This window comes from Cricetulus griseus (assembly GCF_003668045.3).
Source record: "Cricetulus griseus strain 17A/GY chromosome 1 unlocalized genomic scaffold, alternate assembly CriGri-PICRH-1.0 chr1_1, whole genome shotgun sequence".
NCBI lineage: Eukaryota > Metazoa > Chordata > Mammalia > Rodentia > Cricetidae > Cricetulus > Cricetulus griseus.
The window spans coordinates 110,539,888-110,559,940 of NW_023276807.1; the positions used below are offsets into that span (position 1 = coordinate 110,539,888).

Consider the following 20,053-nt stretch of genomic DNA (forward strand, 5'->3'; position numbering starts at 1 on the left):
AGCCAGGTGGTCCTTAGGATTCTGGGACTACTAATGTGAACTAGGATGTCTCATGCTTTGAGCTCCTCTATTCTGCTAATACTTTCAGCATCGAATCATGACTAAGAACTGCTACTTCATAGTTGCAGTACCCCCTCATCCTCATTCTTTACTCAAGATGGGGTTCAGAACCACTGGAAGTTACTAAGAAGTAGCTGACTACCCCACCAGAGCGTGGCTGATACAGTTCTACTGCTTGGTCCCACATTTATTAGGAGGCAGCTTTTCCTCACAGATTCAACTCAGTCCCCAAGCATCTCTAAACTAGGAGTGCTGGCTTCACAATGAGATTATGTTCAGGTGTGCACTGCTAATGAACTGATCAACTTAACATTGTTACTCTAGGAAGCAGGATTGTTGGAATTCAGTCTCATTTCTACCTGGCTTTTATGAATGAGAAAAAAAAAATCTTGTCACTCAAGTTTTAGGGAAACATTTTATAATTTATATATAAAATTTCAGTAAGAAACAATGTAAAATGACAAGAATATCCACCTTACATTAAGAGTCAAAACAATAAAATAAAACCCAAATTTAAAAAAAGACACCCCCCCAAAAAAACAAACCCCAAAACAATGAAAAACCCACACACAATGAATGTAAATTTTAATTATAAAACAAGAGTATGAACAGAGCATTTAAAATGATCTCAATCATTTGGCAACTCATCATATCCATTGCAAGAAACAGATCTGATCTTAAGAAAACGTTATTTTATGAAAAACTTAAGTTGGACAGTTTGTTCATTATGGGAGTTAAAACATGTTTAAAAAAGAACCTGGCGATAAAACCAGTTTCTATCCTGAAATAACTGTATAAAACAACATGACATCTTGAAGCTGAACAGACTGGTGCAATCTCATCTTCAAGCATTTCTCTTCACTGAAACAGACAGTATGGAGATGGTGGCAGAGGCGTGGGGACAGCACAAAGAAGAGGAATGAACCCGCAGAGGGTGTAGGATGCAACTTTACCGGAAGCAGTCATTTACGTTAATGGAGCTTGTGGTAAAGCTACAGAGGCAAGGGTTATTGAAAAACAAGTTACATTCTTAAATAAAAAAGAGTCACGACTGTGGACGGAAAGCAGCGGAGTCGGTTCTTCACCTAAACTACTTCTCTTGGATGCATGCGTGAATTTCTGTTTCCTGCCAGGCTGTATGCAGATAGTTACAGGGCAGGCAGAGTCCTAGAACTCTTCTACTAATGACTGCATAGCATTTAAAACCCTCTTTTCATTTAAAAAAAATAATAAAATAAAATAAACAGATATATAGTAAAGTTCACAGATAAGATTTCTCTGTAAAATAAATAAAGTGTTCATTGATTAGCATCATACATTGAGTAAAATACAGCCTATTTTTACATGTTTATATACTATACACAGATCTCCAGGGGGCAGCCTGGTATCTGATGAGCTGGAAGGATTGCATTAGTGATGTGTCACATTGGGAAATCCCAATTTCCACTGTTAAAATATACACCTACTTTGCTGAGTTCAGATACAAAGTAAACTTATCTTCCTTTATCTGAAGTGAATGTACATTAATACCGTCTATGAACAATAGTTTATAAAGCTGTTTAAAACATAATAAGAACAAGCTTGCACCTAGGAACTTACAGCACATGCAAATCCTTTTCTTGTTTTAAAAAAGAAAAAGCCTATGGGGTGAGGCTTGTCCCTTTTCTCTCCACTGGGTTGTCCTTCAGGAAGCCAGGGTCAGGGCTGTCAGCATTACCGCTTTGCCTTTTTCAGAGGGGTTTCGTCCACTCTCTGTTGGCCTCTTGTTCGAGCTCCAGGTGGGCTGACTTCTCTCTTGCGTTTGACAGATGGGGAGAGCTGTGCCTTTGATCTGTATTGAACAAAAGTCAAGACGATGAAGAGAGGTAAAATCAGTTGCTTCAAGTAACATGGGAGTTCTTTAAAACATGACACCGGAGGGAAAACCCCACAGTATTTAATACTTTAAGTTGCTGGAATGGTCTGGTTCTTTACCAACAACCTTGAACAGAGCACAGATGGGGCTCTAGAGGAACATAAAGTCTGCACTCTGTCCCAGCCCTACCACTCTGAGACGCTGACCTTCGTCTAGTTAACATCCTTTCCTAGACTCTTGTCCCCATTGAAAACAAAGAGCAAGAACACAGCAGGACTTCAACCTGGCATCTGACAGTCAAAACCATGCTGCAGAGTAGTTTTAGAGAAGCAAGCTAGCATGTAGGAAGTTTAGAGGATGGTACCTGACTTCAATCATATCACCATCTTCAGACATGTACAGCTCTTGTTGGGTCTCTGAAGCTTCTAGGACAAACAATCCAGAGCACAGTGCTCTCTACTTTCAGCACTCTGGACTGCAATGCTGTCCAAATACTGCTATGCTCAAACAAATAAATCACCTCTCTCCATGTTTTGACAAGTGATTTCTTTTTCCTTTTTGAGATAAAGTGTCATGGAGTCTAGGCAGACTTTGAACTCCCTATGTAGCATAGGATGACTTTGAACTTCTGATCTTGCAGTTTCAGATGGTGATGTGATTACATGCATGCACCATCATGCCCGGTTTATGCAGTGCTGGGAATCCAAACAAGGACTTCATGCCCTCTAGGCAAGTAGTCTATCAAGTGAGCCCACATGCCCAGTTCTTCCTTTTTCCTACTCATCCTATCAGATCTATCTGACCAAATTTCTTTCTTTTTTCAGCTCCAGTTCAAAAGCCCTCATCTGGGAAGCCTTCCCACAGCACAAAGCAAGTGGCTTGCTGCCTAGAAACTACACAGTGCTTTTTTTTTTTTTTTTTTTTTTTTTTTTTTTTTTTTTTTTTTTTTTTAACCACAGCACTAGTCATTTTAACTCATCTGCTATGCTTTTTCAGACTGCGAGTTACAATCAATATTTTAAAGCAATGTGGTAACAGAGGATGACAGAAAATGCCACTGTCACCATACCTATAAAGTTTTACTAGTGAGGACTTTGTCTATTACAGCAGCTAGAATTCCATTACCAGTTGTATTATGAAACAATAACTGTAGGTTGCTATCAAAACTTTGAAAGTCTTATGCACATTCATTTCTGTCATGTTATTTAGCTATACTGCCAATATCTGCTCAACATATGGTAAGCAAGCAGCAAGCTTTTATAGGAGAATTAAAGAGTTGGAAAACTAAAGCTGCAGGACAGGAAAAAATGCTGCAAAGACATGCTTATTGTCCTTCTGACAGCAAAACACACTGAGTTTAATAGTGTTGCAGATGCTATGGTTCTTTCAGGTTACCTACGAATGAGCTGAAAACAGCCTAGAAAGATATTTGTTAATAACCCATTCCAAGTTGTGATATGGACAGCCACTGGCCATAGGGAATACTACACTATTGTAGAATGCTATGCAACAGGAGCCAATGTTGTGCTGTGAGCTGTTAGCAGGGAGCAGAATCTCTAGTTAGGGTCCTTCTCTCCTCTTGTGGGAGCTTGGAAGGTTGATCAAGTGCCTTCGTTATACCAGAACCCTGCTGGAAGTGCAGACTGCATCCATCATGTGGTTCCTCTGCATATTTAATTCTGAGAAACATGAATCCAGACTGTCCTGATATTCTGACATACACATAGAAAATAAGGATGACTATTTAATCTCATCCAACTAGGACGAGAGAATTTTCTTCCTTTCTAAGACTGGTGGATAAGAGTACACACTTATTACAAGTAGAGTGCAGAGTCTACTTGTACTCATGGAATCATCTGTTGTTTATGAATGTTACAATAAACAAAGAGCAAGACAAGTTCCTGACATCAAGGAAGAAACTTAACAGTTCAGTGGGAGAAGCAAAATTAGGCTACCCACACCATTGCCACCTGCCATTACCCACTGTTTAGTGCTGACTGCAGATGCCATAGAAAGGAGATGAGAATGGGTTGCAGCAGAGAGGAGGCTCTGCAGGAGAGAGGCTTCAAGAAAGGAAGGACCTGACTCACCGAGGCAGGCGGCGAGCACCCACTGCCTTAGCACAGCAGAGGCAAAGGAGGAGGACTGTGGGAGCAAAGGTGATTCAGGCTGCAGTGGAAGGTGCAAGCTGCAGGTGGCTGTTTGAGAGTGCTTTTGTTTTGTTACCTCTACAGTATTCCAAACCAGCAATGACTCTAAGCTGTGACATGCTTCACCACACTGTGCAGATTGAAATACATTCAGACATGCAATCACTTGAGAAGAAACATGCCTGACTTTAGTCTTTGTACATGAGAGTTGGCCAGAAGGCTCACAAGAGTCAAGGACAAGCTTGTATGACTGGGCTACATTGCAAAGCCACTGATGACTTTTATTTTAGGCCTTCCTGTTCCTAGAAACCCATGATCCCCTAAGATAGCTTTTTGGTGAGATAGATATTCTTAAGAAAATAGGAAAAGCATTACTTGGGAGTTAAACAACTTGAAGCGTAGGCAGGGACTTACCTTCCTAATGGGGGAGATTTACTAACTTTTTCGCTGGTAGGTAACTTCTCTTTTGCTAACTTTTGGCGATTTCTAGGAGAAACTGTTTCTGGGATGCCAAGTTTGGATGTTGCACGTGTAGATGGCTTGCTATGATGCTTTCTGAAACACATTATAGAGACACTGGACAATGGTAGCTCTGGATTCTCTAGGCCACGGGACCACTGGAAAAGAAGAGACTTCTCACGGGCAAGACAGCTATGGCTACTCAAAGAATAATGAGGCTGGGTCTCTTGATCATTGATACTAAAGACTTCAGTGTCAGCCAAGGCTAAATCTACCTCCAGGACACTGTCTGTTTCCTGTGCATATTTTACCACAATTGAGAAGATGACTCTGAAAAGAGAAAATATATTGGCTGACAAGGACACCAAGGATCTCATTAAAACAGAGGAAGAGAAGGAAGTTTTTGAAGGTATGACTCATGGCACTAAATGCTGATGCTCCAAGTAGTCAGTTATACAAGAAAGAAATCAGATTAGGAAGAGCCGACTTCCAGAGAAAAGGAAGAAAAAGGACTTATTTAGCATATGATATGGCATAGGATTCAATGTGGAACAACTCCAATTTGGATGCATACTGAAAATGAGTATCTATAGGATACATACAGAACAACCTTCTGGATTATTCGGTCCACACCTGGTATGACACATTTGTTTCTTAGAGAGGAAATAGACTAGAGAACAAACAATGATAAGATCACAAGTAAGCTCAAGACAAGAAGGCCTGGAAACTGCCCTCAAATATTTCAGGAATTATTATGAGGCACCAAGAGATGAACATGAAACAAGAGCAAAAGTCATAGGGAGGCTGGCTTCTATAGTGCACAGGAAGAGAAGGCCAGGGAGGGAGAGGCTTGCCTACTTCTACAGTGCACAGGAAGAGAAGGCCAGGGAGGGAGAGGCTCGCCTACCCTGGAGGTCTGTGTAAGTCAGGCTCAATACAGAAGAGCTGCTGTGGCTTAAGGTGCCCGAGGTTAGAAGTACTAGGATCACAGAGTGCATATCCAACACCAAAGACCCAGGAAGCCACACAGATACCAGAGCCCTGGGACCAATCAACAGATGTTGAGAAATTTAAACCAAACAGAAAAGCATCTGTTAATAAATCACATGTTCCTAAAGTACATTGACAACACAAATAACTCAAGTGATAACTAACCTGTAAATTATGACTTGTTTTTTGTTAACTTTCCAGGGAAGATATAAAGGAGAAAAACATTTACAATAGCTTGTTTTTTTCAGTTTTGAAATTATAATTCAACATTTCTGCCTTCCTTTTCCTCCTTCTAAATACTTCCATGTATCTCTCCCCACTTGCTTTCAAATTCATAGCCTCATTTTATTATTTTTACTGCACGTGTGTATATGCATATATATGTACATATACATATTCTTAAATATAACCTATTCAATTCATATAATGTAATTTATATGTATGTTTTCAGGGCTGGGCATTTGACACTGAACAACTAATTGGTGTGCTCTTCCCTAGTGAAGACTATCTCTCTTGCTCCTCCTGGCTTCCCTCAGTTGCCTATAGCTTCTTCTTTTTCTTCATTTAAATTAGAAACAAGTTTGTTTTACATGTCAATCCCAGTTCCCTCTCCCTCCCCTGCTCCCCACCAGCCCCCTATCTGATCTCCTTTCTGTTCCCTGGGGAGGGTGAGGCCTTCCATGGGGGATCCTCAAAGTCTGACATATCATTTGCAGCAGGGCCCAGACCCTCCCGTGTGTGTCTAGGCTGAGCGAGTATCCCTCTATGTGGAGAGGGCTCCCAAAATCCATTTGTGTACTAGGGATAAATACTGATCCACTACCAGATGCCCTATATGACTTATTTTTAAAAATGTATTTTCCTTATTCTTAAGCAATACTAACATGTATATAATGCATTTTGACTATTATTTTGAAAAGCAAGCCTGCTAGTGATTGTTGGATCCACTCTTGAAGACAGACATCTAAGGAACTTTCTGTAACTGAGCCTCACTACACTGAAGGATTTCTAGGACTGTGTAACAGGGAAGCAGAGGTACTAAGGAGGTAGGGCGCTGCACTCCGGCATGTTCGCTCTCTCAGTAGGACTCTTGGCTCAGTGACTCATATTCATCTCGGCTGGGCCTCCTTTCCAACACCTCTCCTCCAAAAGCCCAAACTTTAAATTTAGCCATGTGAGTTCCCTGATTTTATCTTTTGTCTTTAAATAATCTTACTCTTGAGAAATCAAATGATGTCACTAAAAAATCTTTTTGTAAACATGATACCACATCATTATTTTATTATGAAGACAGGTGTTAATGGTAATACTTTCAAAGTAAATATTTCGTACCTTTTTGATTGATTTTGGGGAATGAAATTATAGAAGATTATGCCAAAATCAACAGTGTGTGAATGACACCAAACATGGAAAATGCACTTGCTCTGGAAAACATTGGTGAATACTAGGGAGACCTATGCAGCGCAGCCACACACCATCTCTCAAAGTATGTACAGGAAGGACAGTGCTGGTGTTAACAGGTACAGTGACATGGGAAGAAGCTAGGGAGGAGTCTTGTAGGCAAATACTACAACACGTTTCCTTCCTTTAGGACTTTGCCAAGCCTAAAGTATTTCATGTGCATTAACTTAGAAGAAGCAAGGGAACTCACTGGCTTCTTCAAACCCATGTGACCACACACCCAGTTTCCCCCCCAAAGTTTTGTGCCTTTACTAGGGTTTGAGAGAACATACTTTAGGGAACATACAAATATAGGCAGTTCATCAGGATCAGAGCAGGTGGTAGCTGTGTGTGAACCTCTGGGCTCTCTCATGGTCCTTAGCACATTGAGAAAGCAGATGCTTAAAAATGTCTGGAGAGAACTGATAGGTTTCATCATACAAGCACTTAAACCAGGCAAAGACTTTGAAGTAATCTCCCAACAACCGAGACAGAAAACTCATTTTCTGTGAGAGGACACAGTCAAGAAGAGAACACGGAAAGGAAATGGCTTCAAGAGAGTCCCCTGACACCCAGAGCTGCTTCCAGACAGAGCAGCTGCTGAAGGCCTCTGGAGGCTCCTGGTTGTTCCCATTACCTCTGTGCCTCTGATCTGGTGGTGGATCTCGTGGTGGCTCCCAAGGGCTCATCCTCCTCCTCTTCCTCCTCTTCTTCATCAGACTCCTGATCTTTTTTATCCTCAGATGTTTCAGAAACTGATTTCTGGCGCTTTCTTTCTGGCTCTGAGGATTCTGTTCAGACAGAAGGGTAACACCTGGACTATACAATTCCCAAAGACACTTCCAAAGGACAGTCAGGGAGGAGAACTTAGGATATTAGCAACTTGGAAGCAAAGAAGTGCTTTTCTACTTCCTTTTGGTTTCAGTACTTGCAATTCACAACTGTTTACCTTAATCTCAAACACATTTGGGATAGTTTACTTATGCAGTTCACAGCCAGCATTTGCAAAAAATTCACACGAGCTCAGAAAAGCATCTGGGATGTGCCATTTCTGGCAGGGATTAGAGCCATCTCACACACATTTATGCAACATTAATTCTTGTTACACCCAGCTAGATTTTTCTTCATCCAAAAAAGACATTTTTAGAAAAGTGTAATTTTTGAAATAATAAGGCCGTAATTAACAATATACAGACATGTGTTTCTCATGCTTTTTGTTTTTTCCTCTATTTGCCTTGTTCCAGTTTTTAAAATAAATTTATTTATTATTTATTTATTTTACATCCTAGCCAAAGTTTTCCCTTTCTCCTCTCCTCCTAATCACCTCCTCCAGGCTGTTTTTTTTTTTTTTTTGTTGTTGTTGTTTTTTTGTTTGTTTTGTTTCATTTTAAATTGGCCTGTTTTCTAAAGAGAGAGAGAGTTAGACTCATACCTGCATCATCTGATGAAGTCAATGAGCGTTTGGGCTTTCTTCCTCTCCGACGCATACTTGCTATTTTATCTTCACTATCATCCTAGAAGCAACAGCATTAAAGTTGAAAGGGTGGTTAGCTGAGCATTGATTAAGTTTATTTCTAGAAGATACATCTTAATAAGAAAATTAGCACTTACATTGCTTGTACTTTTTTCTTGTAGGTCGGCCATTTCTTTATTGGACTCATCTTTAAAAAAACAAATTAAATTTCAACAGTAAATCTGGCCTGTTTTATCTGTCATTATTCCAATGCACTGTTATATAATTAATTAGTTTGGATTTTTTTACCACCCAGATTTGGGGATATCAGCAAATACTATAATGAAATATCTTAGAAAGGTGATGCACATGTAAACATAAAACTTGGGGTTTGGGATGTAGCTAGCTCAGTCAGTGAAAGGCCTGCCTTGAAAGCATGAGAACCCAATTTCAGACCCTTGAACCAACATGCTGGTGAGGTGGGAATGCTGTGGCTCCTGGCCAGCCAGTCTATCCTAACTGGTGATTTCTAAGCTGATGAGAGCCTGTCTCCAAGGAGGCAGATGACATTCCTGACAATGACACCTGAGGCTTTCCTCTGACCTCCACATGCAGGTGCAGACATACATGCACATAAGCATATCACCTGCCCTACTCTCACACATATATATTAAAAAAACAGTCATAAAATGCACCTGTATTTCATGTATACCTCATTCAAATGGCCAGAAGGTAATATTATGCAAATTTTAGTGCATCTGTATTCTGAGAGCAATCCACAGGGCAGCTATGGAAATTTCCACTTTATCATGTCAACACTGGAAAAGTTTTGGATTCTGAAGCTTTTCAGATTTTGAATAGAGATGCTTCTTTTAAATCTCAGTACTGCTCTATAAATACTTCAACCTCAGTTTACAGTTTGGAAAAGCAGCTTGAAAAACTTCGTTTCCACAATTTGTTCAGTCACATAATTAATGAGCAGAGTGGTATTTGGACTTTTCACTCCAGATACACATATTAGGGAAACAAACAACAAAACCAATACATTGTAAGTCTGTTGGTAGACTACATTTTATTCTTTAAACATCTGTAACATCTGTAGATGTTACAATTTTCTGAGAATATGTTATGATAAGGAAAATAAAGACAATGTAGTATATTATTTGAATATAAAATTATGGGCAAGTACTCAAAAACTCAAAAGAGTATTTTTTGGGGGGAGGGGTGTCTAATTTTGTAGCCTAGACCACCATGCTGGGCTTCAAAGGTTCTACTACTCAGAGATGAAGAGGGTAGTATTTTCTCTTTTCTGAAGGTTCACTACAGTAACAAACATGGAAAAGTTAATTCAACAAATTCAAAGCAGTCTGTCCTAAACTGGTCATTATATTACCCAGACTTAGAAAATAACAAAAAGCAAAACCACTAGATAATCACATAGATCACAATCTCACAATCTTTATAGTGAGTTCAAGGTATGAAGATTTCTCCTATTTAAATACTATAATAAAAGCAGGTTAAAAACCAGGCAGAAACAGATTCTTCCTCAATTAGCAAAACAAAATAAAAACAACAACACAAGTCCCCCTCCAAAAATCCCAAACAATAAAATAACCTTAATTTTCCAAGAGACAAGAAAAAGCATGAAGCAAGATCAAAAGCTTATAATTAGATGTGTAAATACTGTATACAAGTTAGTGCACAGACAGCTGTCATATTCATCTTCTCCTCAAATTATCAATCCTGTTAGTCCACTGGTAGTTTTTTCTTTCATTTAAAAAGCCTTAAGCTAGGAGGTTAAAATGTACAAACCATTAAAAATCTGGAAAAGGCATACTAAATAAGGCAACCATTATCAATATCAACAACTCTTTAGAATGAGGACAAAATACTTGAAATAATTTCATCTTTTTAAGATCCCAGGTCTGTAGAGTACAGGGGGTTCTTTCATAAATTATTATTCCTAGCATAGCAGGTTCTTAGGGTGAGCCTCTGCTTCCATGGTAACAGTACTCAAAAGAGCTACTTCTTCCTGTTCATCTCAACACAAATGCAGCAATCCACAGCTTGGACACTACAGGGATTTATCTCCCGCCTTCACTATTTTTCTTTCTACTGTCTTGCCTTTTGTGATGACAATGTCCTAGACTGAAACTCATACTAAAGAAAAAAAAAAAAAAACAGTAAATATATGTAACTTGATTTTTTTAACCAAAAGCCAATTAATTCATTTCATGGAGAAACAACAAAATTCTAAGATCTCCCTTAACATCCAGGCTAGGTTCCCTGCTCAATTACGAAAAACCTCTTATTAAGAAAACAACTCTATGCTGGGCGTTGGTGGCGCACACCTTTAATCCCAGCACTCGGAAGGCAGAGGTAGGCGGATCTCTGTGACTTTGAGACCAACCTGGTCTACAAGAGCTAGTTCCAGGACAGCCTCCAAAGCCACAGAGAAACCCAGTCTGGAAAAACCAAAAAATAAAAAAAAGAAGAAAAAGAAAACAACTCTAGACAGTTAAGTGCATGAACTGAAAACACAGCAGCTCCTGAAATCATAGGCAGAGGAATTCTTCATACATACCTGCTTGGCTGGTTTTCAGTTTGCTGCTAGGTGAAGACTGTTCTACCTAAGTTTAAATGAGCGGAAATTAAGATGAACAGTTTATCATTATCATATGGAAAGACAACCAGTAATTTTAAGAACTTTACTTAATACATAATCAGAACAATGAAACCCTATTTCCTGTGGCTGGTCAAGCAGAGCTAGCATGTGTGGGTGCCTGCCCATGCTTCTGAACCGTCTCTGATGAGTGTCTTCCCACCACTGTGCTGAAATTTTGGAGACTGAATGCCAGAGTGAGGCCAGGAAGCCCTTTCACATGTGGTTCTCTGACTTTACAGTACTATAAGTACTTTAGGTACTATGGCACTATGCTTCTTCATAGCCAAGAAAGAGTCTCGAAGGGCTACATGACTGGCCACAGGCTGTAGGTCTGGGAGAAAGTGACAAAGCTGAGGTTTAAATCCAAAGTGAAGTTTCCTAGGCCAGTGCTCACTGCTAGTGAAGTACGTGGAATGAAATCCTCATATAATGATTTCACTGGGTATGTACTTCAGAGTCGAAGATAAGAACATTCAAAGAGATAAAGTAGCAGTACTGGGAGATGGATGACTTAAACGCCTGCTCTGTAGGATGAGATCCTGGTACCTGGTAAAAAGCTGGGTACAGTGGTGAACACTTGAAACCCAGAGTTGGTGGGAGAGGTAGGTGGATCCAGAGAGTTGAGAGGTCAGTCAACCTATCTGAATCATGAGCTACAGGTTAACTGAGAGACCCTGTCTCAAAAAATAAAGAGGAGAGTTATAAGGAAGAAACCTGATGTCAAGCTCTGGCCTTCATATTCACACTTGTGTTCCTACATGAGCATGTACATATACTATACCCATACTAATCGCACTGATGATTCCCCTGCTCTGAAATCAGTGTGTAACTTATTATAAAAACAATTCAAGAGAAAATCATAATGCAGCACAATTTTATCAGAAGTTTCACTTGGAAAGTCACTACTCAAAATCACACAAAACAGTGAACTTCTGCATTTTAACCCCGGCTCTCTAAGTTTACATAATGGAACTTCTAGGAATGGATGGAGCAGGCTTAGTAACAGCTACTAAAACTCTGTCCATAGGAAGATACTACTAATCAAGGCATTATCTGAATGGCTAGCCCACATTTTAAGTAAGTCTTTTTGAAGTACTTAAATAAAACAAAGTAGTTTGCAACACTAGATGCTCATAGGCCAAGAGCATATATTTGAATGGTTCTTTTCTCATCATTTGTAATTACTTACAGTGCTGATGTCAGTCTCTGTTTTGAAGTCTTCTTCTAAAAAACAATAATAAAAAATTTACTTAGATAGTCAATTCACAAAGTTCTTGTGTATGACTTGAAAATGAGCCAAATACCTACTTATTTTCAAGGCAGTTTCTGCAGGGTATTTGCGAGGTCTTCCTCTTTTCCTTTTAATAATGATCGGATGATCGTCCTAAGAGGGAAATGAGAAAAAATCCCCAACAATAAAAGAATAATTTACCTTCAATTGTATCAATTGAGTTCCCTTACTAATAGGAATGAATCCAGCTTAGGCATGATGTTGGAAATCTTGCATTTATTCTCACTGCAGTCCCCTTGCTTAGTGAGTACTGACAAGTTCTATGAGTTCAGAGTTCCATGGGGGTAACAATGGCTTAGTGAGTTTATTCCCGACAAGAACTAAGTCTGCCCATTCAAACTGGGAATTGGTTTAAGTTATTTGTGGCCAAATGTTATCTCCTACAATAAATAAATAAATTTAGTGAGTTTCTTATAGGAAACTATTAAAACGCTGGAAACCTAGCAATGGCTGGTTTGGATTTAGAGGACTATTTCGGGCCACTGTCATTCTCTGCCCCAGAAGCTCCCCGTGGACGACTAGGCTGGAAACAGCTATGGCAGGTATAGACTCAGTGAAGCTGCAGCCTCCTTCGAACCCTTGACTTTGCCTCACCAAGCTGGGTCTCCTTAGGCCCTCCTGCTGTTGCTCCCATTTCCTCATTTTTCTCCTGCAGCACTAAGTTTCTAGGCCAGAAACCTGACAGTGCCCATGGAGAGTATTGAACTGACCCTATGTAATGATGACATAAGTAGGTTTCATAAAAATACTTTGATGAAATAAGACAAAAAGAACAAAATTAATCAGAATGACATTAATAAAGCAAACTGTTTAGAACAATGTCCCACTGCACTAAAATTGGCTAAAAAGTACTTATGAAAACCTCATGCACAGGATACATTTGGAAGTTATTTTGAGACAATCAATAGGAAAAGCAATTCTCACCTCCTGTGACCTGACACTGTCATCTTCATTCAGCTCAGTCCTTTCGCCTGTACCCTCACTGCTGCTAAAGTCATCTGGGGAAAAGGCAGAGCTCAATGAATGCTGGTGATCAGATAAGCTTTCATCAAGCACCAGAGTATGTGCAGTCCCAGGCATGCACCAAGCACACAAGTGCGTGCACACACGCGCGCGCACACACACACACACACATACACACACACACTTACACACACACACTTCATTTGCATACCTTCATTATTAAAACCAATAAACCTGATTATAGTTAGTCAAGAAACAGCATATTTTGAGAGGAGAATACAACTTAAAAATGATGCCCAGCTTTACAAACTTAAAGCATAAGGTACTGTGCTATATGGGGAGCAAATGGGCAAAAGGACATTCCAGCAGGTGAAGCCTAGTGTTGACTCAGACCCTAACACCCTGAGAAGGACTTTCATTCACCTCTGTCTTCCAGTGCAACGCTGTCTGTCTTTGAACTTGTTTTAGAGAACTCCTCTAGATCTCCAGAGTTTTCTTCCTGTGGAGAAGTTCAACAAGACCAGAGGCTTAATTTTCAAATTTAACTTTGTCTCCATTCATACTCCCCCGAGTTTCTCTCAATAACAATTTCCTAAATGTTTTTAAAAACAGCCATTATTGCAGTTAGTGGAATTGTTAAAAAGAGATTAAAAAACTGAAGGCAGAAAAGCAAGTTTAGATATAAAATACCAAGGTCAGAGTTAGTTTTATTTTCTTCCTCCAAAATGTACATTTCTTTTTAAGACAAATTTCAACAGAAGAATTACTATAAATTACATTTCTTTATGGAGCAGTAGCGGAGAGAGGTATAGGGAAGAAGTAAGAGGGAATACACCAAAAAGAACATCTGGGGATTCAGACGAGCTAATTTAGAGTAGTAATCCCTAACAGTTAAATTATTCACCATTAGCTGAAAGAAGTTTTGAGCATGAAACATCAAGCACACCCTTCCAGCTACAATAATGACTGGCCTGACAAGACATGGGCCTAAGTTCAACAATGGCATGAACATCATGGAAACAACCAACCATGTTCTGATTAAAGTCCCACTCCATAAGAGGAAACTGGTATCTGGACTAGAACTAGAACCTGCTATTTCTGCTAAATGGCCACAGTATTAAAGTGACTCTCAATGACTTATTGTTTTACCCATAGATGCATCTCTCAACATTCACCAGAGAAGCTTCTATTTGTAGTAGACAGAGATTAATTAACACAGAGATCACAACCGGTCAAGGCCTAGAAAATAAAAGATTGCTGACTGCTCAGCCTTAAATGGGACATCTGTACCATATCCCCTCTTCCAAAGGCTCAGGGGTCTTCACAGAAGAAGGGGCAGAAAGACACTAAGAGCCAGAGGTGGTGGATAACTACAAGGAAACAGTGTCCTTTAGACACAGCAGGGAAGCTGCACATATGAACTTACAGTGACTGTGGCAGTATGTACAAGTCCTGTGGTGCAAATTCAGGCCAGATCAAATCCCAACATGGAGAGGGAAGACAGATCTTTAGTCTCAACCCTAGATGAGGCTGACAACTAACTGAATAGCTACTGGGAGAGGAAGTGTCAGTTTTCTTTAAAGTATTTCCCCTGGTAAGTTTATCACACTCCAGTGGAAGGGCATACATCCAAGAATATAAGAGTATTACAAACTGAGCTTGATGGGTGAGAAAAATAGTTGTGTCTGTCGAGTAGGAAAGGGACAGGAACAAAAAAAATATATTTCCAACATGTATTTTGAAAATGTCTTTTGATTAGTCAATGATTCTGGCAGCATGACTACGGACAGTAGCAATGTATTATAGTAAAACTGGAAGACAAAATGTTGTGTTTTCTACCTGCACTTATATATGCACCATGCTACAACATGGTATCCCATCACATATACATAAAATATGTACATATTATATACATTATTTATATATATACACACATATAGTTTTTATGTCAACTAAAATCTAAGTTAAAGCTAAAAAAACAAAGCAAAACTCCACAAAATGTTTACAACACTAACATACTCAAAAAAGCAGACAAAAATGGAAGATCAAGATAAAAAATTTGTTTCCATTTTACTGCTTTGATTATCTTTTATATACTATAAGTAATTTCCATTATTTTAAATTTTACTTAAATTATTTTTAATGGCCCATTGTAATCCTCATTTATTTCCTTTCTTTTTCCTTTGTGATACTGGAGGGTCTATGATAGCCTTCACTGTCCCTTCCCTTGAAAAGGCACTCAAATGTCACTAGGTGTTTTATCTTAGTTACTTTTTACATGTGCTTGAGTGCATGCCATGGCACATGAATGGAGGTGAGAAGACTTATCAGGAATCACTTCTTTCCTTCTACTGTGTGGGTCCCAGGATTTGAACTCAGGCTGTCAGCCTGGCCAAAAGTGCCTTTACCCACTAAACTATCTTGTTGGCCCACTTTTCAGGGACTTAAGGAGATATAAATACAAAGCAAAAATATCCACATCATACCATTCTTTTTGGCCTACTTTGAGGCATATTCTTTCTCACTAGTAATGAGGATGCCAAGGAGCCTGTGTTATCTCTTAGTGATAGCAGTGTGAGCTCAGGCATTTCTCATTCGTTTGTGACTGCATAATGAATGTTTTCTCTGTAGGAGCCCCAAGTATCCAGTGCAGAAGGTCACTCCACTTAATACTAGGCTAACAGATTCTGCAAGCTCACTGAACTGATTATCTGTAAACTCTAATCACATGATGCTGAAACCCAAGGGTCATTCTCAAGTCCTCTCACCTGTGGAACTCCCAACTTTCCCTAGGCTAGCTTGAAAGCACTTTATAACCAGGACCAAGACATGTAATTACGATTGACAATGTACCTCAGTGATTGCAGACTGGACTAGTTTCTATATTATTATTCACAGAGAACTTTAGGATAATTTTAAATAGAAAGTAGAATTTAAAAGCAGTTCTGCCATTTAATTAGTATTCTAGAGCAGTGGTTCTCAACTTTCCTAATGCAGTTCCTTATGTTGTGGTGACCTCAACCACATAATTATTTTCATTGCTACCTTATAACTGTGATTTTTGCTAGTTATGAATCATAATGCTAATATCTGTGTTTTCTGATGGTCTTAGGCGACCCCTGTGAAAGAGTTGTTCGACTCCTGTAAGGGATCCAGACCCACAGGTTGGGAACTGCTGTTCTAGTGGCTTGTCACTCTTCCAGCTCCGGGGGCACAGGTTTAGAATATAGAAGGTCAGCCTACCAAAGAAAGCCTAACAGTTGTCTCCAGAGCAAGCTATTTAATCTGCCCTCATTAATATTTGGGTTCATGTATACAGTGACTTCCAAACTAGACCCTTTTCATGTGCTGGAGTGTGGAAGGATGAAGGTGTGCCTGTGTTAGCATTTGCTCAAGTTCACATGTGGCTGAAGATGCTGTCCAGTCTTCATGACTAGGACAGACTATATTTCTGGCTAGGGGATGATTCTTACAGAACAAGCACTGGGTCCCTCAAGAACTTCTGCCATCTCCCAAAAACTGACATGCATGAACTACTTTTCATTCTGTTTTTCATTTTCCCAATGCCTGGAGTTTTTCCAAATTCAATTTTTAACTTCTTTTAGTCTTGCATACCAACCTGATAGTGACTACTGCTTTTAAAAGTGATACATCTTTACTTTATGAGCTGTCACAGGAATGGTAAAATGGTTCCCAACCTAGTAGACTAGTCTACAGAATCACCATGACTGTAAAATGGGACATTAAATTGCTTCTGAACACAGAGTGTGTGCAGGAAAATACTATTTCATAATTATGAAAGTATTTCCTATGGATGCTTTTTTTTATGTTGAAGGACTAAAGATAGAGCCCTATGCACTCTAAGCAAATGCTTTCTCTCTGATCTATCAGATTTTACTTAAATTCATTACTTAAAGTTACATGAAATTGAGGGGAAATAAAAATCTCCTTCAAGCCACTTATCTATTATTTTAAAAGTATTATCTTATGATTCTAGTTGTGAACAGGGCAATGAGTAATGACTTAAAAACCTATTTCTTTCCTAGGTACAAACCCACTGAAATTCATGGCACTATGTTACTTTTCCTTATTTGGCTGTTAAAAGTCCTTTCTTTTTATTTAGTTCACCGGGTCTTGAGGACACAAGAACTGCTTTAGGGAGCTGGAAGCCAGCTGTTACATTTGCATAAAACTAGAACTAGGTGGAGAAAAATAATGTGGGTAGGAGAGACAGGAAGATATCACTCAAGAGGTCCCCAGCAGGAAGTGTGCAAATCTGGGACAAGCAGGAAGAGAAGCAGAGGGAAAGCAAGGACCCACAGGCTGCTTCTCTGAATCCCGAGACAAATAGAAGAGCGATGGGAAAAGTGCAGATCTGGGGCTGTCCGACTTGGGGCAGAAGTATTCAGAAGCAGCATATCAACCTTTCTAAGTAACACATATCATTGGTGCAAGTACATCCATGATAAAAGACATCAGGGCTGGAAAAAAGCACTGCAAATCCTGAGAAATAAGCAAGACCATTGAGCAAAAAATTGTAAGCCAGCTTTATATCTAACTGTCATATTACTAAAATCTTGCAGTTTATAAGTAGTAAATTTATGTATCTTTTATAACAAGCTGATTGTTATATACATGAAGTAAGGACAATAGAATAAAATTATAAGTCTTCACAGTAATGCAATTAGGCTAACGGCCCCCAACTTAAAAGTAATCAGTAGAAAAATACCTTTGTGTCATGCAGCTCAGTCTCAGAATACTGTCTCCGTGCTGTTTCTATTCTGGAAACCAGGACATCTGGGCTATCATCTGTAAATCAGTTTGGTCAGAATCACAAAAGAACAAAAACTAACTGAAAATGAAATACAGTTCTATTCTAGGGCAGTTGAAGTTTTTTTTTTAGGTCTGTGATACACTAAAGCTAAAAGTTATTCTAAATATATCTAAAATGTCTGGGATTTGAACATTCAACGCTGGTCTTCAGCTTGCTGAAGAAAGACAGCATAAGACAATTTCCAAATGAGTCCATTCTCTATGGAGGGATACTTTGCTCATATAGATACAGGGAAGAGGGCCTTGATCCTGCAATGTGATGTGACAGACCTTGTTGACTCCCCACTGGAGGCCTCACCCTCTCTGAGGAGTAGATGTGGGGTGTAGTGGGGGGAGGGGGAAAGCAGAAGGAGGGGGAAGTGGTATTGGTATGTAAAATTAAGAAACAAGCAAACAAAAAAACAACCCACCACATCAGAGCATTTTGGATGGTTTTCTTGCCGGTGTTCTTTCTCTAAAAAAGACAGGCGCACCCCGCCCATACACACAAAAATCTCCAGATGTTATCAGGGCATGATAGTTTACTCCAGAACTCAGGAATGGAGGCAGGAAAGAGTATTGCCAGTTCGGGGCCAGTCTAGGTTACATTTCAAGACTTTGTCTCAAAAGTAAAAAACAAAACAAACAATCGCCCCAAAGTTCACATGAATCCCTGAGGTCTAGTGGGAAGGGCTGGGCACATGGAGTCCCAGAGATACTGGAACTTCACTTCTTTAAATAAGTTCCATCCAAGAAGCATAGCCTTGATCCAGGACCTGGGCTGTGGGAGCAGGCTGCTTGGGAAGAGCTTTAACCTTATATTTACTAGAAGCTATGAAGTTACTGAAGTTGTACATAAAGAACCATGTATAGGATCTGAAGGTAAAACATGAACAATTTATTACTACAAAATAATCAGATGCTTCTACTTAAAAAGAAGAAAAAAATGTATCTTTCTCATATGTTCACTGACTCAGTATTTAATGAATTTCTACTTCATGTCAGCCACTGTCTGGCATGGCAGCCACTAGCAACATGTGTTTCACTCTTACTTTGTAGCCCAGCGAGGCCTGGACCTAGTGTCTCGACCAGTCTCTTGAGAAGCTGAGAGTCTAGGTCCATGGCCAGCATTAAGACACAGCTTCATGGTGCTGCGCCATTATGAATTTAGATTCATTACTATGGCCCATACTAACTAATACATTGATGAAAATATTAATGAAAAAATTCAGTCTTTCACCCACACTGACCATATCCAAATGCCCAACACCCGTTAGTACCCTCTAGCCATTACACTGAGAAATAACTATGGGACATCCACTACTGTAGAAAGGTCTATCTTACAGTTGTGTTACAGGCTACAATACCAACAGAATGACACAGAGGCATTATCACATATGCCCTGGCTAAAGTGTCACTAGCCTGCCCAGTATCTGCCCATAACAAAATCACAGCACTCAGTGCCAGCTGGCACAGTCATAGGCTTTCATTACAGAGGTCTTTGAAATGTCCACAAGGTAGGTCTTCTGCAGGAAATAGTCTAATTTCTGGATCTATGTCTGAAAAGAGCCTATTGGTGACTCAAATTAGCCTCAAAAGTTATAAAGTAAACTACTATCTTCATGAATTATTTTCTTGTCCCACGTCATTAGATGAGTCTAACTTTTTGAACACAAAAGCACATATGAATACCTAGTTCATCTTCTGAGGAGGGGTAATGCTGCTTTCTGTTTCTTTTAGACATGTGCCTTTCTTCCTCTTCAACCTGGAATTAACAATGACCATGTTATAGGCAGCAGGATCTGGATCCGATCAGTTAAAGTAGGGATGCATATTAACAACTTCTATCATTTACAGTAAGTGGGTATATTAACTTTAAAAAGCAGAAACTTTGGTACCTGCTGGGTGGTGGAGA

At 39.5% G+C, this 20,053-nt stretch overlaps 1 protein-coding gene across 1 annotated transcript in view; it reads right to left on the reverse strand.

Moving 5' to 3' along the window:
* Positions 1-628: 628 nt before the first annotated feature.
* Positions 629-20,053, reverse strand: part of Bod1l1 (biorientation of chromosomes in cell division 1 like 1) — a 56,792-nt gene continuing 37,367 nt past the window's right edge. The window contains 12 exon segments of the mRNA XM_027387019.2: positions 629-1,891; positions 4,480-4,620; positions 7,592-7,745; positions 8,387-8,468; positions 8,566-8,615; positions 10,992-11,037; positions 12,262-12,296; positions 12,381-12,456; positions 13,288-13,361; positions 13,750-13,825; positions 18,056-18,135; positions 19,831-19,903. Coding sequence (XP_027242820.1) covers positions 1,774-1,891; positions 4,480-4,620; positions 7,592-7,745; positions 8,387-8,468; positions 8,566-8,615; positions 10,992-11,037; positions 12,262-12,296; positions 12,381-12,456; positions 13,288-13,361; positions 13,750-13,825; positions 18,056-18,135; positions 19,831-19,903 — 1,005 coding nt within the window. The 3' untranslated portion in view covers positions 629-1,773.